Genomic DNA, 25,011 nt, shown 5'->3' with positions numbered 1-25,011 from the left:
CTCGAACTCAGAGATCCACCTGTCTCTGCCTCCCAAGTGCTGGGATTACAGGCGTGAGCCACCACCTCCCAGCAATAATTTTTTTTTTCAGACAATACTCTTAATCACTGAATCATCTCTCCAACCTCTTAGTCTAACATTTTTATAAAAGACAGACACCTTTAGTGATTTATAGTGATTGAGACTCAGAGAAGTGAGTTATTTGCTCATGGCTCCAAAGCTAGGAAGAGGCATATTGGATGTGTTTGTGCACATGTGTTTTTTGAAACAAGCTTGTTTTTGAGATAAATACTCTCCAGGTAGTTTAGGCTGATGTCATGCTCAAGACACTTCTGTTACCCACACCCCACCCCAAGACCTAGGATTATAAATCTATACCACTATGCCCTGGTCCAGTATTTTTGTTTGTTTTGAGAAGAGTCTCTCTATTTAATCCTGGCTGTCCTGGGACTCTCTACATAGAACAGGCAGGCCTGGAAATCTCAAAAATCCACCTGTCTCTACTTGCCAAATGCTAGGATTAAAGGTGGCTCCAGCTTCAGTCTTAAACACCAGGTCAGTATATTTTGAACTGTTAAATGCTTGATATTTTGCTCATTGGGATCTAGTAGCCACCAACTTAAGTGTACAGAAACAGCATGTATACAATCATGTGTGCATGCTTTAACTGAAATATATTTGACAATATTTTATCTTTACTACCCTTGACTGTGTGTGTGTGTGTGTGTGTGTGTGTGTGTGTGGTTTATGTGCATATGTATGTGTATATACATGGACATGTAAAGGCCAGAAGTCAACATTGGGTGTCTTTTTCATCCTTTCCACCCAATATTTTCTTCTTCTTCTTCTTCTTCTTCTTTTTTTTAAATCACAATGCTATGTGTTATAACTTGTAATCTTGAAACAGTTCACTAAGTCATACTGTTTACCCACTTATGCATTTATTCAAAAGTGTACAAGCTAGACCTGGTGTAGGATATTAACTCAACTTCTTAGGAGGCTGAAGCAGAGAATTACACACATATCTGAGACTTGCCTGTTTAACTTAGTAAGTCTGTCTATAATAAACAAACAAGTGCCGGGCAGTGGTGGCGCACGCCTTTAATCCCAGCACTTGGGAGGCAGAGGCAGGCGGATTTCTGAGTTCGAGGCCGGCCTGGTCTACAGAGTGAGTACCAGGACAGCCGGGGCTACACAGAGAAACCCTGTCTCGAAAAAACCAAAAAAAAAAAAAAAAAACCCAAACAAGTAAGGGAGATCTAGGTTCAAATTCCAGAACTAAAAACAAAAATATACCTTTGCTAGAGTGGACTTGGCACTAGATGCTACTGTTAATTCTCTGATTGAAATTTCCCTGCAAAGTAACTTTGGTTAGATGAGATGCAATGAAAAGGCGACCTGTCACTTTTATGAAACAAGAGCCAAAACTTGTAACCTTCTAGTCAGATTAATGACCACACTTACTTTTTTGTTGCTGTTATATGATGTGAAGATGAATACATACTTTCATTCAAGCAGATGTAGCATGGTGGTGCTCTAAAACAATGGCTAGGGACAATCTCCTAACCGACTTCATCAGCTGCCCAACGACATTTTCAGTGTTGTTGGGTTTTTTGTTTGTTTGTTTGTTTTCTTTTCTTTTTTCACTTTGACATTTCTATATCTGAGTATTAATATGTATCCATGGAGAGTTTGACTGAGGTCTAGATCTTTTCTTAACTGTTTTAGTAGGAGTTTGAAAAAGCAACATTCAACATAACAGTATTTGTTCTTCACAGTAGAGTAATTTCTAGCTATAGGGAAGTTCTTAATATTGCTCTTAAGGTTTGCAAGACTATATGAAAGATTACATGTATAAAGGCCACATGTACGATTTTTTTCCAGAAATTGTGGTTTTGTCCCATTTTCCTTAGTCCCTAAGCTTACTTTTCACTGCTTCACAGCTTCTTTGGCATGGCCACTGCCTGTTTGCCATGAGCAGTCTTGCTCCACTCTTGATGTTGTGAGTAACTGGGGCTAATGTTACCTTTACTTACTGTCGACTACCATAAATGACCAGAAACATTTTGAAAACAGCTATAATTCCAGCACATATATGGAGACGTGTATGTATGTGTATTAGTCAGGGTTCTTTAGAGTTACAGAAGTTATGATAGTCTCTATGTAGTAAAGGAATTTATTGCAGACTTACAGTCTGTAGTCCAACTCCCAACAATCCACTCCCAACAATGGTCAGCAGCAGCTGTGAATGGAAGTCCGAGGATCCAGCAGTTGCTAAATCCCACAAGGCAAGCAGATGAAAAAGAGCGAGCTTTCCTTCTTCCTTATATAGGTCTCTAGCAAAAGGTGTGGCCCAGGTTAAAGGTGTCATCACACCTTTAACCCCAGGTGACCCTGATTGAACTCATAGATCTTCCAGTCTTACTCTTCTAGGATTCATAGCCACTATACCTCAAGATCTCCATGCCAAGATTCAGGTTGGAAACTTGTTATCTCTCATCCTCCAGATTAGGGCCAAGTGAGCCTTCTAATTCTGGATTGTAGTTCATTTCAGATATAGTCAAGTTGACAACCAGGAATAGCCACTACAGTATGTATGGCCACAAATGGATCAGGAGTTCAAAGACAGTCTCAGCTACATGACATCCTGAGTCAACAACAACAACAAAAAAAAAAAAAAAAAAAAAAAAAAAAAAAAAAAAGAAAAAGAAATGAAAAGAAACAAAAACAGGAATTTTCAGAATAAGGTTATGGTCAGATGATGTCTTTTCCATATTAGATAACCTTATTGTGTCACTAGATGGTTCCCTGGAGTTCTTCCTGGTAAAGCTTAGTGAATTATTTGGGTACAATTTTAGAAAGAAGTGTGACTCTTTCTCAGTAAACCCACGTTGAAGACTGCTATCTAGCACCACATTTAAAACATCATGGCAAAGGTTCCTTCCAGCTATACCCTCTTCTCCACCTTCGCTTGTCTTGCTGGTAGGTAGTTAACAGTTCAAAAATTGCCAGTTCCTTTCACAGAGACAGAGCTAACAAGTGGCAGAGCCTAGTTTTGAGCCCAGAGGCCTAAAGACTTGATTTTATTATCCTGCCCCTGTTCTAGAACTTTGTAAGCCAAATGTTCCCTTCCTTTCTCTCTGTACCTCACTGCTTCCTGTGCTGGAGGCCGTCAGGTGAGCTGTTCCTACCATGTTGTATATATCTAGCTCTTCACCAAGTCCTAATAATTCTCTACTAAGCATGAAGTTCAATAGTTTATAATTTCTAAACTGCCTTTCCATCTTGCTCCTTTCTCTTACTCTTGGGACACGGAACCAGACATGACTTATGCTTGATCTCACTCCCCTTTCCTTTATTTAACATATTTTTAAAATATCGAATTCAGGTCTTGGCAACCTTCAGTGATAACTCATGAGGCTTTTCAGTGTTCTTAGCGAGTCAATTGATTTTTGAATTTGAAATTTTTAAAGTTTATTGTGTGAGGTGTATGGCAGGGTCATGTGCTTGTGGTGGCGAGGGTCAGCTTTTGGTGGTTGGTTTAGTCCATCCACCATGGGTTCTGGAGGTTGAAGGCAGGTAAAGACTTGTGCTTTTACCTCCTGAGCCACCTCACTGGCCTTAGGTTTGAAATGCTTTATCCTTTCCCTCATTAGTCTTTTTGGTGCACAGCTTGCTTTATCTTAGAGTAGTGGAAGATTCTCATACTGTCTCATTTTCCCTTTTGACATGACATCATGTGGTTTGAATACCACTACAAAGCTCATCTTGTATGTTTTCTACTCTGTACTGGGATCAGCAAATTTTCCCAAAGTGTCACAGATCCTGCTGATCTAATATAGAGACTATTTTAAGTCTGAGCCTTTCCACTACAAACATGCTATTTCTCTGATAAATTCCTTTGCCCAGACTATTTTTTTATCCATTGATTTTTTGATAAATTTACTCATTCAGAGTTTCAGGGGCATGTTTTGTTGTAAACTTAACTCTTCCTCAGCTGTGTCTACTATGAGCTTTGGTCTTGACTATAAAGTGCTTATTTGTCTATTTTTCTTAACACTGATTTAGGAATGACACAGAGGAAGAACACTGCATTACTAGATTAAAAGTATGGAGTTACAAAAGCAACTCTTTCCCAAAGGCTAATGGGTAGATGATTTGGAGAAGGCACTTCAAGTGGCTCGAGTTGTGGTGTTTGTGATTTACCCAGAGCAGGGCTGAAGATTTTAGGAACTGTGAATTTAACCCATTGTTTTTACAGTGCTGACTTGTACATGTTCAGTTTCTGTTCCAGATGATCGAGCTGAACAACGAACATGTCTCATCTGTGGGGACCGTGCTACAGGTTTGCACTATGGGATCATCTCCTGCGAGGGCTGCAAGGGGTTTTTCAAGAGGAGCATTTGCAACAAACGGGTGTATCGGTGCAGTCGTGACAAGAACTGTGTTATGTCCCGGAAGCAGAGGAACAGATGCCAGTACTGCCGCCTGCTCAAGTGTCTCCAGATGGGCATGAACAGGAAGGGTGAGTCGGTGCCCAGGGCACTGTGCCTACCCCTCATCCACTCTCTCATCTGCAATTATTATACTTTTTAGTTAGTTTTTCACCATACACTATATACTCCACAAACTTTCAAGAAATAATGACGAGTTTAATTGGAAAAGCATGAAGTAGGACTTGATGTCATTTTTGTGTACTAAAAGCAGCATACTCAGCTAGGCGGTGGTGACAGTGCAAGCTTTTGGTCCCAACATTCAGGAAGCAGAGCCAGGCAGATCTCTGAGTTTGAGACCAACCTGGTCTACAGAGTAAGTTCCAGTTCAGTCAGAGCTACACAGAGAAACTCTGTCTTGAAAAAACAACAACAAAACCATAGCATACTTAGATACTGGGTCTATTATTAAGAAGTTTTCTGGGAGCTATTAGCCTGAGATGCCATGACTAAACTGAATCTAATAAGCTTTAAAGGATTGAGTAGAGAAAACAAAGTAGCCAATTAGAAAGTTTTTAGAAATGCCCAGGAGGGCCTGGAGAGAGCACATACTGCTCTTGTAAAGGATTCTGGTTCAGTTTCTAGCACCCACGCATGTGTCAGCTCAGAACTGACTATGACTCCAGCTCCTGCAGATCTGATGCCTTCTTCTCTTCTCTCTGGGCAATTGCTCTCACAGGCATATATCTTCTGCATAGACACATAACTTAAATTATTTTAAAATAAATATTTTAAAAAAAAAACTGGATGCCAATATAGTTCAGTCAGGAAAGGTGCTTGCCACCAGGACTCTTCACCTGGGTTTTATCCAGAGAACCTATATGGTTGGCCTCTGGCCTCCATAGGAGGACCTTGATATATATATATATATATATATATATATATATATATATATATATACACACACACACACACACACACACATACACACACACATATACATACACATCCCACACACAAATAAATAAAAGTTTTTTAATGTTTATTTATTTAATTTCATGGTATATATGCACCTATGTGCTTCATGTGCACATAGGAAGGAACCTGTGAGATCAGAAAAGGCATCAGATCCTGTGGAACTGGGGTTACAGACATATGTGAATTGCCATGTGGGTACTAGGAATTGAACCCAGATCCTCTGCAAAACCAGCCAATGCTTATAACCAGCTGAGCCATCAAGGTGTCAGAAATGATGAAAAACTGGGGAGTGGTGGCACACACCTTTAATCCCAGTACTCAGGAGGCAGAAGCAAGAGGATCGTTGAGTTCAAAGCCAGCTTGGTCTACAGAGTAAGTTCTATGACAGCCAGAGCTATACAGAGAGAAACCCTGTCTCCCCCAATGCCTCCCCCACCACCACCGAAGAAGAAGGAGAAGGAGAAGTAGTAGTAGCAGTAGTGGTGGTGGTAGTAGTAGTAGTAGTAGTAGGAGGAGGAGGAGGAGGAGGAGGAGGAGGAGGAGGAGGAGGAGGAGGAGGAGGAGTGGAAGAGTAGAAATGATGAAAAAAACAAACTGGAAATGAGAAAAATAATAGGTAAGAAAAAAGGTTATTTTGAGAGCTTTACAATTGTGAAGAAAGGTGAAGAGAGTCTGGCACCAAGCCATATGTAAAAAGGAGCAAATCAACTCCTGACAGTTGTCCCCTGACCTTTGCAGGTGTGCTGTGGCATGTACACCACACACATACACACACTAAATAGACCCTCCCACACACAAAATAAAAGGAAAAAAAGGAAAGGTAAGAATTATTGAAGAACATTTAGATAATGTAATGTCTTACAGTTTATTCATAGAACTAATATTTATTGAGCACTTACATGTGCTTTAAACTGTTCTGTACTTTGCATTCATCATCTGTTGGTTGCACACACTAATCCTATTGATTCTTGTTTTGTTTTTCTTTTTTATTTTTAAAGATTTTATTTATTTTTTATTTTATACACAAGTGCTCTATCTGCATATATGCCTGCATGTCAGAAGATCGCATGACAGATGGTTGTGCACCACCATGTGGTTGCTGGGAATCAAACTCAGGACCTCTGGAAGAGCAGTGCTCTTAACCAATGAGCCTTCTCTCCAACCCCTTGTTTTGTTTTTCAAGACAGGGTTTCTCTGTGTAGCCCTGGCTGTACTGGAACTCATTCTGTAGACCAGGCTGGCCTTGAACTCAGAAATCTGCCTGTCTCTACCTCCCAAGTGCTGGGATTAAAGGCGTGAGCCACCACTGCCCGGCAATCCTATTGATTCTTACTCCTAGTTTTCACATGCAGCTTAGGGGCAGAAAATCACTTAGTAATACTTAGCTTAGTTATGATTATGATGATATTTAATCATTTTGAAGTTATAATATGTTATTAAGCAGAGTTGTGTAATCACAGAGGCAATATACCGTTCCCCAAATCTCCTGTATTTGCATATTAGACTGTGTGTGTTGGCTGTATGTTAAGCAAATGTATAGAGAGCACTTGAAGTGTTGTCAAGATTGTTCCCTGCCTATCTGTGTAACTTCTCTGGCTAGAGGAAGGTCTCAGGGCCAAATGTTATGCCGTTCCACATGTGCTCAAGTTTGTTCTTCTACCTGGAAGTCCCCACTATTATCTTTCCTACTATTATTTGTCTCATTCAGAAACCTTGGTCAGTTACCAATTTCAGACCAATATGTCTTTCTAACCTCACCCTGATTTGGCTTTATACTCCACTTTTCTCACCTTCCTTCATTGCCCAGGGCCTGTGAGTGCTAAATACGTCAAACCTCGAGGTTATAGGATACCTTCTTGACAACACAACATCTCTTGAGAACCCTAAGCTACAGCCCAGAGACTGGGATGCATGGACACAGACAGTTGCCTGTTTGCCTTCCCAGAAGCCGGTTTAGTAGCCTAGTGAAGGCTGCAGATGGAAACTGCCACCTTCTGGTCAGTTTTAAGAAAGCAGGACTAAATTATATGTGCAGTAGGACTATTTTGAAGTAAAAAAATACTCAGAAACTTTCGTGGCTGATGTTGCATAATTTTATTTATTTTTCAAAAGTCACAGAACTTCATATTACAAAAAAGTGAATTTTAATGGGTATAAAAAGTTAGTCAAACCAAGTGTGTTGTGGTGGAGAGATGTAGTCAACACTGTGAGGATGCAACTGTTATTAAAATGAATCATATAACCACACTGAGGTGGTGGGGGAAGGGGCTGACCTTGGAAAAGAGTGTTTTAACTACACATTGTAATAGTAAGGACAAAACAACTGTATACAAACAAAGAACTCTGGTTTGTAAAATCGTTTCTCTCAAGGTTGTATGCAAGGAATGTGTCTCTAATTGAATACTGTAGTTGAACAAGCAAATAAACACACTATATTTGAGAAAGAGTAATCAATCAAGAAAGGCTAGAATGAAAATTTGGGTCAGAATCAGTGATATCAATACGGGTATGATGGCTGGGTGGATGGATGATTAGGTAGGTAGGTAGGTAGGTAGGTAGGTAGGTAGGTAGGTAGGTGGGTGGGTGGGTGGGTGGGTGGGTAGGTAGGTAGGTGGAGTGGGTGAGTACACATACATGTATTTCTAAACTCTAACCACTGCATGAGGCTACACTGCACGCATGCACGCGCACATACACACATAGAGTGAGAGAGAGAGAGAGGAGAGAGAGAGAGAGAGAGAGAGAGAGAGAGAGAGAGAGAGAGAGAGAGAGAGAGAGAGAGAGAATCATTCAGATCTTGTTTTAAGTGTCAGTAAAAAGAGTGAGGTCTCCATGAAAAACTAGTTGGATGCAGGGCTAGAACAAGAAAAATAAAAGCCCGGAGAGTTTTAGAGTGCTTGAAAATAGGAGGAGCTTAGAGAGATAATGGGATGGGGAGACTGAAGAAATGGCTTAATGGCTAAGAGCATTTGCTGCTTTTGCAGAGGCCCAGAGTCTGGATGCCAGCACTCATGTCAGGCAGCTCACAATCACCTTTAAGTCAATCTCTGGGAGATTCGGGAACCCACATACATGTAATAAATAAAAAAGAAAGACATGTGGGATTGTGTGAGTGAACACACAGGGCACAATGAAAGGGCACAGAACTCAGCCTGAGAGCTTCTAGGAACCACAGTGGTTCTAACTTGGTAACAGAATATCTCTAGATTTATCTGTAGGCTCAGGAATAAGTATGTACATGCTCATACTGATAGAAATTACTAATTGAATGAACACAAGTGACCTTTCTTCCTTATGAAAGAATTCCAGTATCCATGATAGAAATACTAGTCACTATTAGACACACAACACAATAGTTCTGACTTGTAGCCAAATCCATTGAACAGAGTCCAACAGAAATGAGCATTGGTTTAAACAAAAGTGAAGTCTAAAAATAATAACTAGAAAACGAAAATTGTTTCCAAGGAGAATTTAATTTAGCTAGAAGGTAATGAAGATTGGTGTCTTAGTCAGGTTTACTATCACTGTGGTAAAACACCATGACCACAAAACAAGTTGCAGAGGACACCACTGTTCATTATCAAAAGAAGTTGGAGCAGTAACCTGCAGGCAGGAGCTGATGCAGAGGCCATAGAGTGGTACTCTTTACTGGCTTGCTCACAGCTTACTCTTCATGGTTTGCTTCATGGCTACTTTTTTTATAAAAACCAGAACCATCTGTCCAGGGATGTCCTCACCCACAATGAAAGCTGGCCCCTATCCCTCTCAATCACTGATTAAGAAAATGCTATACGAAGGGCAGTGGTGGCACATGCCTTTAATTCCAGCACTTGGGAGGCAGAGGCAGGAGGAGCTATATGATGAGTTCAAGGCTGGCCTAGTCTACAGAGTTCCAGGATAGCCAAGGCTATGCAGAGAAACCCTGTCTTGAAAAACAAGAAAACAAAACAAACAAGCATCCCTGCTTTGGGCTGGAAAGTTGGCTCAGTGGTTAAGAGCACTTGTTATTCTTGCAAAGGACCGGGTTTCCACTTCTTCATGTGGTACATAGACATATATGCAGGCAAAGCACTCATACACACAAAATAAAGTAAATCTATAAAAAGTTCTTTACAGCCTGATCCTATGGAGGCATTTTCTCAATTAGGAGTCCATCCTTTCAGATGACTCTAGCCTGTGTCAAGTTGACATAAGACTATCCAGCATAGTTAGAATCACCAGTAAACATAGCTTTATTGTTTACTCTGGTAAGATGATGCTGAGAAAAGTTCCAGCACACACACAGAGGTGAGAGTGTAGGGACAGACAGACAGACAGACCCCAAGAGAGACACACAGAGTGAACATGAGGTTCATTATCAGACTACTCATGAGGAAACGTAGGAGCCCATATTGGAGGACATATTTTCAAAGTAACATAATAGGCAATGCTATTGGAAAGTGTCAAGGTTATGAAGACAAAGACTGAAAAGTTGTCACAAATTGGAGAAAACAATAGAAACATTTCTAAATGCTGTGTTGGATTTTGGTTTGGCTTTTGGGCAGAGAAAAAGGAAACTGAAGAAATGCTAAGAAAGCTTTTACTTTTGCTAATAGTATTGAACCAAAATTAATTTCTCAGTTCTGATAGATAGTGTATGGGGGCTATACAGGGGATTGACAGAAGGAAAAACCCTAGGTATAGAGCATGTCGAAACTAGCCATACTGTTTTGCTATTCTGTAAATGTGACCTTACCTTAAAATGTTAAAAAAAGGGGGAGAGGGTGCTGTCAAGATGGTTAGGTGGTAAAAGCACTTGTTGCCAAACCTGATGACATATATTCAATTCCCAGATCCCACGTGTAGGAGATCACCAACTCCCAGAACTTGTCCTCGAACCTTCATATGTATACCATGGCACATGCATGCATATATGTGCATACATATTCTCATATAATAAACATAACATTTTAGTATAAAAAGTAACTTAGATTTGTTACTTTTTTGTGTGTTTATGTGTAACAATTGTACATTTTTTTCTGACCTAAAAGCCAGTCTAGGATCACACAGTGTATTTTTTCTAAAAAGATTGATTAGCTGATTGATTGATTTTATAAATATGAGTGTCATGTCTTCATACACACCAGAAGAGGGCATCAGATCCCATTACAGATGTTTGTGAGTCACCTTGTGTTTGCTGAGAATCGAACTCAGGATGTCTGGAAGAATAGCCAGTGCTCTTAACCACTGAGCCATCTCTTTAGCCCCCTATATTTTGTTTTTATATTTTTTATTATAGCCTTTAATTCAAAATAGTTTTTCATTTTTTTGTCTTTAATAACATTGTTGATTTTTAAAGCAAGTAGGTGGTTTATTTTATGGATAGTCTTCAATTTGGATTTGTTAGTTCCTTCACCATTAGATTCATTTTACATATTTTGGGCAGGAATGTCAAAGAAGTGATGCTATATCCTTAGTGTATATCAAACATAACAAAAGCACTTGATATATTTGTTGCACTGTTGCTGGTATTACCTTGAATCAGTAGAGTGAAATGATATCACTTGTATAAAGGGCTCTATAGATAAAGATGTCCCATTTATGGTAAGAAATAAGGATTAGAAATCTCCCAGGAAACAGATTACAAAGGATCTTGACAATCGGACAAGCTCAGACTTAGCTGCTAGACTAGAGAAAGCCACCAACAGGTATTGAACAGGGATTTGGTGTAGATTGTGTCTTCACATGTTTCCATTTTCTGGTTGAGGAATGACAGATATATGAGGTCCAGTGTAGGAAGAGTGTGCATGCTGATTCTGCACAGATAAGAAACGATGCAGCGCTGCTTTCATAGGCTAGGACTGCAACCTCAGGAGAGGTTCTCCTATAACACTGAGTTCTGTGTGCTGGTATGATTGGGAATTCAGGGTTAGCCTCAGCTACAGTTAGCTTGTGGCAAGTTTGGGCTACATGAGACCCTGTCCCAACAAAGTATAAAGAAAAAAAATAATAAAATAAATAAGAATAAGCACTTCAGAATTAGAAAACCTAGATAGAGGTTCCAACTGTCATTCTTCCCTGTGCAGCTTGAGCAGGTGTCTACCTGATTGCCTCATCTGAGAAATGCGTGGGAAATGATGAAGAGCTAATGAAAGATTGTCTGACAGTGTAGTATAGGCTTTGAAATGGTTTTTGTTTTTGTTTTTTAAAGATTTTAGACACACCAGAAGAGGGCATTGGATCCCATTACAGATGGTTGTGAGCCACCATGTGGTTGTTGGGAATTGAACTCAGGACCTCTAGAAGAGCAGTCAATGCTCTTAACCACTGAGCCATCTCTCCATCCCCTGAAATGGGTTTTATTTTAACAAAGGCATAAGGCGTTTTCATGCTATATTGACAGATTTACCATCTCTAATTAATGAGTGTTATTGTTAACTTTATATTCATTTAACCAGCTTTAAATCAGCTTTTTTTTTTTTTTTTGAGGGGGATGATGTTCAAGACAGTATTTCTATAAGTAGTCGTGGCTATCCTAGAACTCACTCTGCAGACAAGGTTAGCCTTGAACTTAGAGATCTGCCTGCTTCTGCCTCCTGAATGCTGGGGATTAAAGGCATGAACTACTACAACTAAGTATTTTAATACACAATAGATTAAATGTATAGTCAAGAGTTTATATACCATCTAAAAGTCTTATATTTCTACTATAAGACACGGGTAGTATAGGAAGTAACACTAGGGAGAAGCCCAGGCTCCAGGGCTGACTCTGCTGTTGAGTTTCTATATCTGAGTCTCAGTGAGAATTGAGTGGACTACTTTTGGGTTTTGCTCAAGACAATAGTTTTTTTGTTGTTGTTGTTGATTTTTTTCTTTTTTCTTTTTGGTTTTTCGAGACAGGGTTTCTCTGTGTAGCCCTGGCTGTCCTGGAACTCACTCTGTAGACCAGGCTAGCCTTGAACTCAGAAATCTGCCTGTCTCTGCCTCCCAAGTGCTGGGATTAAAGGCATGCGCCACCACTACCCGGCAAGACAATAGTATTTTAACATATAGTATCGTGTGCACTTTAAAGTGTGAGGTGAGTGGTCCTTTACACAAGAGTAAGGTTTGCAAAGTCCTTCCTCATCTTCAGAACAATCAGTGTGAGATCTCTTCTGAAGAATGTTCCCAGTCTATCTGCCAGTGGTAAGCCTTCCTTCTGTAGCTGGGAGTTAAAGGTAAATAAAGTGTGTGAGATGTCACTGTTGAAATTGGGAGTGTTTCAGTATTGCCATTGACCCTGAAAGATGAGGAAAGCATTTTAAAATTTTTAAAATTTAAAGTTAGGTTGAAAGAGGGGTTCTGGACACAGTTAGCGTATATTTATTTTCAATATAGGCTATGTATGTTTTCCAAATTCAGTAGAGTATGTTATCCCTTATACAGATGGCAGTATTAATACTCTTGCAAAGTTGAAAAAAGGAATCTTAGTTTATTTAACCCCTATGTCCATAGCAAAGAGACTGGAGAAGGAGTAGTTACTGCGAGCCTACTTTACCAGCTAAAGCCAGTTTTTAGCCACACTGATTGTGACATAAGATGACAAGAACCAATACTCCCTTTGCTGTTGATAACCTAGATTCAGAGGAATGAAGAAATTTGACCATAATTATACAGAGCAGGCAGGATTTAGACCCCACACTTGTCTGTTCAGAAGTATATAATCTTTGAGCACACAGAGAATGTTTACTTGAAAGAAAATGCAACTCCTTTTAGCCTTTCATTAATACAGAAACTGTCATATTTGGAGCTCTCACCTTTTGAGGCAACAGCCCCACCCCACGGTTATTATCACAGCCAGACTTGTTTTCACATGTTTAACATGGCATGTTAGTTTATCCTTGGTTGTTGTAGTTAATACTGCTTCCTTCAAGCCCTCATCACAGTTTACAGAAATGCTGCTGTGGACCGTGTCACTCCCCTGCATCACTGCCATCACCAGCCTCAGCAGCCATAATCCACAGGCCTGACAGCCTTGGTCTCTCTGACCTCATTGCTCACTATTCTTCCTACATATAACTCATCACTCATCCTCCCTGAATGCTTTCTTCTGACAGGCTTTGAGCCTTTTAGTACACTCTCCTCTTTTCTCTCTCTGTCTCTCTCTGTCTCTCTTTCTGTCTCTCTGTCTCTCTCTCTCTCTCTTCTTTTTTTTCTATTTACTTATTTATTTTGATTTTTCAAGACAGGATCTCTCTCTTTGTACTTTTGGCTGTCCTGAAGCTCACTTTGTAGACCAGGTTGGCCTCAGACTCCTAGAGATCTGCCTGTCTCTACCCCTCAAGTGCTGGGATTAAGGGAGAGCACTACTACCTACTGTTGAGCCTTTCAGGTCGCTCTTTATTGAACTTGAAGCAATCTTTTTCTACCTTCCTAAATCCTCCTGTAAGATTCAGTTCAAAAGTTGTCTTTTTCTGAAGCCTTTCCCTGTGTTGTGCCCCCATATTAAGAACCTCCATTAGCCGGGCGGTGGTGGTGCACACCTTTAATCCCAGCACTTGGGAGGCAGAGGCAGGCGGATTTCTGAGTTCGAGGCCAGCCTGGTCTACAGAGTGAGTTCCAGGACAGCCAGAACTACACAGAGAAACCCTGTCTCAAAAAACCAAAAAAAAAAAAGAAAGAACCTCCATTAATAGTGATGCAAGGCATAGTGATACATGTCATGTCTATAATGCCAGCACATAGGAGAAATGGCAAAAAAGAGTTCTAGGTCAGCCTCAGCCAACGTTCACACTAACTATATATAAGGTGCTCTCCTTTAATCCCAACACCTGGGAGGCAGAGATAGCAGATCTCTAGAAATTTGAAGCCAACCTGGTATACAAAGCAAGTTCACAGCCTGTCTGCATTACATAAGACTATCTTTAAATTTTTAATTGATTGATTGACTGATTGATTAATAAAAAACCAAAACAATGATGATAATAATAGTAATAATGATTGTTGATATCGTTTTGTTTTGTTTGTCTGAAACCCCTCGCCAGCCTCCCTGGGCACCAGGTACACTTGGTGCACAGACATACATGCAGGCACAACCCCCATATGCATAAAACAATAACAACAACCTGTCTAAGTATCATTTGGGGGCTGGTTAAAATGGCTTAATGGTTAAGAGCACATGCTGCTCTTGCAGAGGACCCAGATAATTTCCATGTGCACCAGACATGCATGCGTGCATACATACATACATACATACTTACGTGTGTGTGTGTGTAAGTTCCTTCAGCTTTAACTTCCTGCTTTTGTAAGGAGAAGTTAGTGAGGCCAGTGTTCCAGTTAATAAAAACTAAAAGTCAAAAGCTGTTCTCCAGGGTTGGGCATCTACCTAGAGAGCAGAGTGATTCTTAGCATGTATGAATTGGGTTCAAGTCCCAGAAACACAGAAATATAAAATAAATAAAAAAACCAAGAACCTTGTCCTGATCCTTTAAATTAAACTTAGGAAGAGAATGAAATATATTTTATATTAAAATGCAGGTGTTGTTCACTTCTCCCAATAAATAAAACACCCACTAAAATGTCCCTCAGTCTTGAGATGTGCCATATTCTGGAAGGATATTTGTAACTGGGACTTGTTAACAATGTCACCATTTTTGCTGCGTATCTTGAATTGTACAGTATGTATAGTATACATCTAGTGCCTTAGGGACCCAAAAGTATCTGCTGCTTATGGGGCAACTTATAGTAATAAAGTACACTGTAGGTCCAGAAAAGCCTGTGTTTTAATCTTAGTTTCACTACTTACTACAGTTTACGTGTATATATGTGTGGTTGATTGGTTGGTTGGTTGGTTGGTTGGTTGGTTGGTTAGTTGGTTGGTTTTGAAACAGGGTCTAACTATGTGGCTCTGGCTGCCCTGGATCTCACTATGTAGGCTGGCCTAGAAGGCACAAGAGATCAGCTTGCCCCTGCCTACCGAGAGCTGGAACAGATAAGTTTTCATTTTGTTCATAAACAACCTTGAGTGTGCTTTAACTGTCTTACATTTATTTCTAGCTATCAGAGAAGATGGCATGCCTGGAGGCCGGAACAAGAGCATTGGGCCAGTCCAGGTGAGTCCTATACCCACTCTCTTAGTGTGTTCTAGAAACTTGGTAATGTAAATGCTCCCGTAGCCGTTTACCTTGATCCTCTCCTCTGCCATCTTTGCTTTCACTTCTGTAAAAACTGCTTTTATAGTCTGAATGTGAAAACACTTTTAAAGTCTTTTTTATTTTTTAATAATGTATATTGGTGTTTTGCCTGCAAGCATATCTGGGTGAGGGTGCCAGGTTTTGGAATTACAGACAAAGTTGCCATATGGGTGCTGAGAATTGTACCCGGGACCTCTGAAAGAGCATTCAGTGGTTTTTTTTTTCTTTGAAATTTTTTATTAGATATATTCTTTATTTACACTTCAAATGTTATCCCCTTTCCCCATTTCCCTTCCCAAAACCCCCTATCCCCTCCTCCCTCCCCGTGCTCACCAACCCACCCACTCCCACTTCCTGGCCCTGGCATTCCACTACACTAGGGCATAGAGCCTTCACAGGACCAAGGACCTCTCCTCTCATTGATGTCCCACAAGGCCATCCTCTGCTACATATGTGGCTGGAACCATAGGTCCCTCCATGTATACTCTTTGTTTGGTGGTTTAGTCCCTGGGAGCTCTGGGGGTACTGGCTGGTTCATATTGTTGTTCCTCCTATGGGGCTGCAAACCCCTTCAGCTCCTTGGGTCCTTTCTCTAGCTCCTCCATTGGGGACCCTGTTCTCAGAAAAATGATTGGCTGAGAGCATCCATCTCTGTATTTGTCAGTGCTCTTAACCACAGAGCCATTTCTCCATACCCCACTTTTAAAGTTTTAAGTGTTGGAGTTAATGGATTCAAGCTCTTCTTATAATCCCTCAATCTTTCCTAAAATTTCATAAACAAATGAAGTCAGTTCTGATTCTAAACCATAAAAAAAGTTATTCTCCTACTTTGATCCGTCACTTAAAATTATAGATAAGTTAGCCTGCCAAAAATCAGCAAAAATCACCTTGTTGTTCATGTTCTTAGTAGTAAAATAGGAATAATAACATTCCACTCTGTTGCATAGATATCTACCAAGTTCCTATTCTGCTGATCTATATACTGTGGGCTTAGTCTAATGAGAGAGTCAGTAGATAGACACCAGGGTACAATGAAAGATAAAAGAAGATGCCCAGGGAAGCTTCTCTTCTTTTTGGAGGCTGGAAACACTCAGGAAATGGTTCTTTAAGGTGCTTTTGAACTGATTCTTGAAGGGGAGGGAAGAAGTAAGTATGTTAAGAAGCTAAGCAAGGTTTATCAAAACTAGAGAGAATGGACTGAAATGACCCACAGACAGATCCTTACAGAATCACAGGTTTTCAGCAAAACTGGGGCATTTAGGCACGCGTCATAGAGTGACAGCAAATAAGGCAGAATCCTTGAACTTCGACCAGTTCTCTAAAGAGTGACCTCAGCTGTCTTTACCATGTCTCCTAAGTCAAGCGCTCATGGGAACAACCTGTACTTTCTGTTCTTACTTGCTAGCAGAAGAGCCTCATGAGTTAAAGGAATTGGACATATTTTATGGTGTACCCATCAAATGAATCCCCAAGCACATGAAGAACTGGGGTCAGTTTTGTGAATTTTTGCTATGTGCTAAGAAGCAATTGCTTTTGCAAATAAGGGAGAATGTCATATAGAGATGAAAAAAATACTTACAGAATAGTTTTAAATGGATTGCAGAGAGATATACATATTCAAAGAGATAACAGATAATAGTTTGAAGTAGGACAATGAGCACAAATCAGAAGGGGGAAAGAGAACCAAGAGATAGTTCATAAGAAAGTTAATAGAGCCAGGCGGTGATGGTGCACACCTTTAATCCCAGCACTTGGGAGGCAGAGGCAGACGGATTTCTGAGTTCGAGGCCAGCCTGGTCTACAGAGTGAGTTTCAGGACAGCCAGGGCTACAGAGAAACCCTGTCTCGGGAAAAAAAAAAAAACAAAAAACAACAAAAAAAGGAAAGTTAATAGAATTTCCCAGTTAAGTATAAATAAATGAAAGACAAGAATCCAGAGATATGTACTAATATATGGGAAATTTCCCGCTGTGAGAATACACAGTATGTAATAAAACTAGGGTGTGCATATTTGTATGTAAAACTCCTAACTTTACTGTTTTGATTTGTTTAATCAAGCATTTTATGCCTGTTATTTATCTCTTGAAAATTAATTTATTTTAGTCTATACTAAAAACATGTAATTGCTTGTGTGTGTGAGTGTGGGGGGGGAGGTCTTCCATGTAGGCACATGTGGAGGACTGGAGGACAGAGGTTGAGTTTGAGATGTCTTTTATTTGCTTCACTGCCTTATTTTTGAGACAAGGTCTTTCACTAAACCTCGAGCTTGCCATTGCTGCTACCCTGCCTGACTAGAGCCCAGGCATGCACCTGCACTAAGATTACAGGCACATCACTACACCTGGCTTTTCTGTGGGTACTGGGGATCTGAATTTATACCCTCTTACTTGCACAGCAAACACTTTACCCATTGAGCTCTCTTAAATTTTAATTCATCTTGCATGACTAAAAACTCTTCCTGTTGAATTCACCGTTCTTACAGATGCTGGCTCCTTTCTTCTGGTTGCACAGGCTGTCTGTCAAGGGTCGGTTGTTGGCTGCACAGGAGCTTGGCCATAGCCCTGCTTCTTGCTTTTGTTGCCTGGGCTTTTGATGCCTTTTATTTTATTTTATTTTATTTATTTAATGTATGAGTGCTCTGCTGCATATACATCCTCCTGCCTGAAATGGGCATCAGATCTCCCTATAGATGGTTGTGAGCCACCATGTAGTTGCTGGGAATTGAACTCAGGATCTCTGGAAGAGCAGCCAGTGCTGCTCTTAACCTCTGAGCCATCTCACTAGCCCCCTGGTGATTGATGTCTTATCCACAAAATTATTCCCAACACCCACCTTAAAAGGTTTTTCTTCTGTTTTCCTCCTGGAGTTTTACAGTTTCAGACCTAACTTTTAATAAACTTTGAGTTGATCTTTGTGTAGTATAAGACAAGAGGTCTCTTTTTCCTTCTTTTCTCCTGCCTATATATATGTAACTGCTGTTTGTCTGACACTGTTAGTTGAGGAGATTATTCTCCCTTCTGTGCAGTCCTGTGCCTTTGTTGAATATCATTTGACCATAGACTTCTGAGAGTAGTTTAGTGAGGTATAAATCTGTACCACCATGTTTTGATTACTGTAGCTCTGAAGTATGCTTTAAAGCCAGGAAGTATGTAGCCTCTAGCTACATTATTCTTTCTTAATATTATCCTGACTGCTTTGAGTCTTTTTGGTTGTATATGAATTTTAGGATGCTTTTTAAATTTTAGTATTAAGTTGTCTGGTCCACAAATAATGTTTGTGTGTAACTTGTGACAGTGACATTTTATGCTTTTCACTGTGTAGGCCTTTTATCCTTTTATAACTTTGTTACATTTGTATGCTATTCTGTGTGCAATTGTTTTCTTAAAAATTTCTTTAGATTGTTTATTGATAGCATATGACAAAAGAATTGGTTTATGTTGATTATGTATTTTACAGCTTTGTTGAATTAATGGGTTAGGTCTAACATTTTTATAGGATCTTAAGAATTTTCTATTTCATGTCCTCTGTGAACACAGATAATTAACTTCTTTCTGCTTAGCTGCCTTGTATTTCTTTTTATTATTTAATTGTTCAGGCTGGGATTTCCAATACTCCGTTGAATAGAACACTGAGGTGGGCATCTTTATTCTGCTTTTGAATTTAGAGGAAAATCTTCAATATTCAACATCTGACACTAGCTTTGGGTCTTTCATACCTGACCCTTTTTCATTATTTTCATATTTAAGTATAATAAGTCATCACAATGAAAAAAAAAAATCCTCTAAGCCAGGCAGTGGTGGCACACACCTTTGATCCCAGCACTTGGGAGGCAGAGGCAGGCGGATTTCTGAGTTTGAGGCCAGCCTGGTCTACAGAGTGAGTTCCAGGACAGCCAGGGCTACACAGAGAAACCCTGTCTCAAAAAAACCAAAAAAAAAAAAAGAAAAAGAAAAGAAAAGAAATCCTCTAGTATAGTTGTGGCCCCTTTGGGAGGTTGAACCACTCTTTCACAGGTATCACCTAAGACCATCAGAAAACACAGATATTTACATTATAACTTATAATAGTAGCAAAATTACAGCTATAAAGTAGCAGCAAAAGTAATGCAATGGTTGGGGTCACCACAACATGAGGATCTATATTAAAGGCTCCCAGCTCTAGTAGCACCTAATGCCATTCTTAGTGCTGTGTAAGTCTTCTGCTCTGCCAGGGGACACTCAGGTCATAGAAGTGTAACCTGTTCCTTTCAGAACTGAGACACCAATGCTCAGAAAAGCCATTTCATTTGCTGCTGTGTTTGGTTTTTTATACTGGACATATTGTTTTGTTTTGTTTCCCCTATTTATTAATGATATATTAGAGCTGTGATCTGTAAGTTCTCAATTGGGTCCACCTGCCCCCACCTTCTGAGTGCTGGAGTTAAGTGTGTGCATGTGCCCAGCTTGTGTTTAGCTATTCTTTTTTTTTTTTTTTTTTTAAGACTTCTATTTATTATATGTAAGTACACTGTAGCTGTCTTCAGACACCCCAGAAGAGGGCATCAGATCTCATTACAGATGGTTGTGAGCCACCATGTGATTGCTGGGATTTGAACTCAGGACCTTTGGGTTGAAGAGCAGTCAGTGCTCTTAACCGCTGAGCCATCTCTCCAGCCCTGTTTAGCTATTCTTAATAAAGAAGGGATGGGATTTTCATTTAATTGAAAAAATATTTAGTGTCATATTTTATAACTTTATCTTTGGTTAACTTCCAAGTGTGTCCGACTTTGACCTGCATACTTCTTTGCTCTAGCTCCTCTAGCTTCAGTGTGATAGCCATGAGCTACAAAAGAGTAATAATGCCTCTTTTGCAGGCAGATACACTAAAACACAGAGAGCTTGTGGGGTTTGACTTGCCCAGAAGCATCTAGCTGGGAAAAACAAATGAAATCTGAACCAGGTTAAGCATCCCCAACAAGTCCTGTCTTCCATGTGGTCAGTGTATCCGTGATTGCCCACAGTCCTGTCCCATGGGGTCCAATTCTCACCTGGAGTAAACTGCCTTCATGCGTCGGCTCTTTTCATGCAGCCAGTCTTTATTTCATGCTCTTCAAACTGTTCTTGCTTGTCCCCACTATCAGTCAGACTGCAGTGATTTCAGAGTACTAAGGACCCTGAAAAGAAAAGCTGGAGTTTGTTTTTTATGTATTTATGACTTAATTTTCAGACACAATTACTCCGTTTCAGTGTGTACACCAAACAATTTCAGAGCAATCCCTTTGTTTATCTCCTAGTTAAATCCTGCCCTGTAGTCTCATTAGCATTCGGTTCTTTAAAAAAACCAAAACAGACTGTTATTATTATTATTATCATTATTATTATTGTATATGTTTTTACATGTGTGTGCCCATGCAGGCTCACATGTGTAATGTGTGTATACAAGCATATGAGTGCCATAATTCATTGTTGGAGGTTAGAGGACAACTTTGTGGGTTCTAGGGGTCCAATGCGAAACCCCCAGGTTTGCATGGCAAGCATCGTTACCTGCTGGGCCATCTCATTGGCCTGCTAGCTGAGACTTCGAAAGCCTCTGTTTATGATCATAACAGTTAAGGATTTTCTCAGAGACTACTAGAGCAAATTAATGTGCAAGTTTGAGCCAGACAGGCCTGGGAGAAAATGGCCTTTGAGGTTTCCATAGAAACAACATATAAAAATTCCTCTGGCTCCTCCTCCTCAGTACTTTGCTGTGTTGACTGTGACCAGTTAGGCCTCAGCCCTAGGTTAGGAACTGTATCAAAGATAATTTGTTCTCTGTAGAGTACTGGACTGATTACCAACATATTTCTGTTCCTTCCTCATACCTCTGACCACATCTAGGCACATAATATGACTTAATATAAGCTGTGATTTCCTCAAGTTTTATTTAATAGACTTGGGGATATCTTTCTTTAAAACAATCCATATGAGAGTATATCCCAGTACTTAGCAAATAAACACTTACTTACCTAATACCCATTTATTGGGTACTTCTTTCCTAGGTCCTGTTGTAGTCTTAAGTATTACAGAGGATGTTTGTGTGATATGTCACTATAAGTGTTCTATAACAGTGACAGTTCAGTATGGTGACACACACCTATAGTCTTAACTACTTGGAAGACTAAAGCAAAAGGACTGCTTGAATCTACAAATTTAGGACCAGCCTGGGGCACTGTAACAAGACCCTCTTTCAAAAGAAAAAACAACCCCCAAATGATAATATTGTAACTCTCAGTGCTTCCATAGTTGTTACTCTTGCTAGGCCCCTTTCTTTTTTCTTTTTCTTTTTTTTCAGATTTATTTATTTTATGTGTATGAGTACACTGTAGCTGTACAGATGGCCATGAGCCATCATGTGGCTGCTGAGAATTGAACTCAGGATGGCCCCACTCACTCCGGCCAGCTCGCTCTGGCGAAATACACTGTAGCTGTCTTCAGATGCACCAGAAGAGGGCGTCAGATCTCATTATGGGTGGTTGTGAGCCACCATGTGGTTTCTGGGATCCTAACTCAGGACCTTCAGAAGAGCAGTCAGTGCTCTTACCAGCTGAGCCATCTCGCCAGCCCTGCTAGGCCCCTTTCTAAGTATCTAATTTGATTAATCCTCACAAGAATCAAATGAGGTACTTAGCTATTTTCCAAATAAATGGAGGTACTTATTCAAATAATTCAGTAATTTTCCCAAGGTTGTGCTACAAGTGGTTACTCTGGATTTGAGCACAGGTCTGCATCTAGAATTTATACCATTAACCACATTACTGTACTTCCTTTCTCAGAATCTACATAATTATGAGTGGGTAAATAATAGTAGATAATTTCACAAAGGAGGGAATTCTTATTATTGGGTAGGGCAAGTAGGAGATTGTCATTGCAAATGGAGTTTCAGTTAGGAAAGTAAAGACTCAAAAGTGGCTTGAAGGTAAAGTAAATGGCCAAGGGGAAAGAAGTAATAAACTACGGTTCTAGATTGTGTCCAAATATCCTGGGCATATCCAAAGAAGTCAAAAGATTATCCAAAGATTAAAAAAAAAAAGATTATCCAAAGATTTCAAGAGCCCTTGAGTATAAACTCTGACTCCTAAAGAGAGAACAGAAGGCATCTGCAGCACCAGAGCTAACATTTACCCATTTCTTGTCAAAGATATCAGAAGAAGAAATTGAAAGAATCATGTCTGGACAGGAGTTTGAGGAAGAAGCCAATCACTGGAGCAACCATGGTGACAGCGACCACAGTTCCCCTGGGAACAGGGCTTCAGAGAGCAACCAACCCTCACCAGGCTCCACACTGTCATCCAGGTGAGCTAAAAGTAACCCAGTATCATGATCTAGGTCCCATCCAATGAGTAATCCTCCAAGGAGCTGCTGGTAGAGGGCTCCTCCGCCTAGCTGTCTCAGCCTTCATGCCCTTGGGACGCAGGCTCTTGGGGAGCAGGATGGTACAAGGCCAGGTCTTAACAAATACTGAAACAAAACATCAGCCATCTCTTTTGCAGAGATGACTCAAAAGTTAACAGCACTGGCTGCTCTTCCACTGGTCCTAAGTTTAGTTCCCAGCAACCACATAGTAGCTAACAACCATGTATAATGGGATCCAGTGTCCTTTCCTAGCATGCGTACAAAACATGCAGATAGAGCACTCACATACATAAATAAGTAAAATATCACAGAGTAGGTAGAGCCTATGGAGATAGCTCAGGTAGTAAAGTGATTGATCTGCAAGTGTGAGGCCCTAAGTTCTATCCCCAGCACCCACATAAAAGCTAGGTGCTGTGAAGAACAAATGGATTTTGTCTCCTATCAGCACTAGAGAAGCAGATAGGAGGATGACTGGGGCTCACTGGCAGTCTAACTTAGCTGAGTGGATATGCTCCAGGTCCTGTTAGACCCTGTGTCAAAAGCATAAGGTAGAGAGCGGTTGAGAAAGACACTTAATGTCAACTTCAGGCCTACACATACGTGCACAAGTACATACACAAATGATAAAATGATAAAAGAAAGACGTTCTCTTTTTCCAGGACAGGCAGAGCTATAAATAAATAAATAAATACATAAATAAATAAATGTATATTTAAAAGATTATATAGTTACTATTTAGACTTTGTAAGCCTGGCCTAGGTCACAGCTCCCCAACTCTCCTTTAGTGACTCAAAAGCAGCACAGCACACACCCTATATAAAGCAATGGATATGGCTTTATTCAAGTAAGATTTAATTTACCAAAAATAGGTCCTGGGCTAGCTCGGGCCTGTAGGTGCAGTTTGCCAAACACAGTTATAGGAGATACATCCAGGAAAGCTAAATGATTTTTGAAATGTTAATTAGCAATGGGCTGGTGAGATGGTTCAGCGGGTAAAGGCACCCGCTGCTGAGCCTGACTGCCTGAGATGACCCAGAACCCACGTGGTTGGGTCTCACTCATGCACTCTTGGACATGTATATACACATATGTATAGATGGAATTCTTTATAGTTAGCTGGGAAAATGGTTAGGCTTCTCCAAAGGAGAGGAAGCAGAAAACAATCTTCTTCAGAGGCAGAATAGAGCTTTTTATTCCATTGAGTTGTATCCCTGTTCTTTCTTTTTAATAGTTAGGGACTTACAGACCTCAGGGTACACTCCATGCTAGATACTAGATGAGAGTTTTAAAGTAATTAAGTCCACTTACCCTGTCCTATGCCATTGTTTTCCTAACAGTAAAACAACAATGAAAGCACACATTTTTGTCGTCATAGATTATTAGTATATACTAAAAACTCCTCAAAGCTGGGCCTTGTGATGAAGATCTACTGTGCTAGCTATCTAGGTAGCTGAGGCTCCTGGGCTACAAAGTGAATTCCAGGTTAGCCCTTCAAGTTACTGAGACCCTGTCTCAAAATATGTTAAATATGTTAAAAGAGGGCTAGGATATAGCACAGTAGCCAAGCACCTGCCTAGCATGAGCAAGGTGCTAGATGTGATATCAGTGCAAAGACTTCATCCAGTCCTAGTCTGCTGGTCGCATTGGTGAGCCCACACAGAATCCTTGTCTCATGGGTGGAATTTAATAGCGTAGACATGTATGTAACCTTTAATTCCACCCCATACCTTGATTATTCAGACTTTATGACCAGAGAACAACTCATCCCCGAGTTATTTTCTTTGAGGAGGTATTCAATCTGTCATGGCTTTTCCTGATGTGAAGTTTTTCTCTCCAGTAGGTCTGTGGAACTAAATGGATTCATGACATTCAGGGATCAATACATGGGGATGTCGGTGCCACCACATTATCAATACATCCCACACCTTTTTAGCTATTCTGGCCACTCACCACTTTTGCCCCCACAAGCTCGTAGCCTGGACCCTCAGTCCTACAGTCTGATTCATCAGCTGATGTCAGCTGAAGACCTGGAGCCATTGGGCACACCTATGTTGATTGAAGATGGGTGAGTGAATT

At 40.3% G+C, this 25,011-nt stretch overlaps 1 protein-coding gene across 4 annotated transcripts in view; it reads left to right on the top strand.

Moving 5' to 3' along the window:
- Positions 1–25,011, top strand: part of Nr6a1 (nuclear receptor subfamily 6 group A member 1) — a 183,474-nt gene that overhangs the window by 141,082 nt on the left and 17,381 nt on the right. For 3 of the 4 annotated variants that reach the window (XM_031370119.1, XM_031370121.1, XM_031370122.1), the window contains 4 exons: positions 4,283–4,525; positions 15,426–15,481; positions 22,721–22,875; positions 24,773–25,000. In XM_031370119.1, coding sequence (XP_031225979.1) covers positions 4,283–4,525; positions 15,426–15,481; positions 22,721–22,875; positions 24,773–25,000 — 682 coding nt within the window. The remainder of the gene's footprint in view (positions 1–4,282; positions 4,526–15,425; positions 15,482–22,720; positions 22,876–24,772; positions 25,001–25,011) is intronic. The other variant, XM_031370120.1, reaches the window with a different exon arrangement.

This window comes from Mastomys coucha, unplaced genomic scaffold (assembly GCF_008632895.1).
Source record: "Mastomys coucha isolate ucsf_1 unplaced genomic scaffold, UCSF_Mcou_1 pScaffold15, whole genome shotgun sequence".
Classification (NCBI taxonomy): domain Eukaryota; kingdom Metazoa; phylum Chordata; class Mammalia; order Rodentia; family Muridae; genus Mastomys; species Mastomys coucha.
The sequence above is the reverse complement of the archived record's forward strand: the minus strand, read 5'-3'. Positions and strand labels throughout refer to the sequence as shown.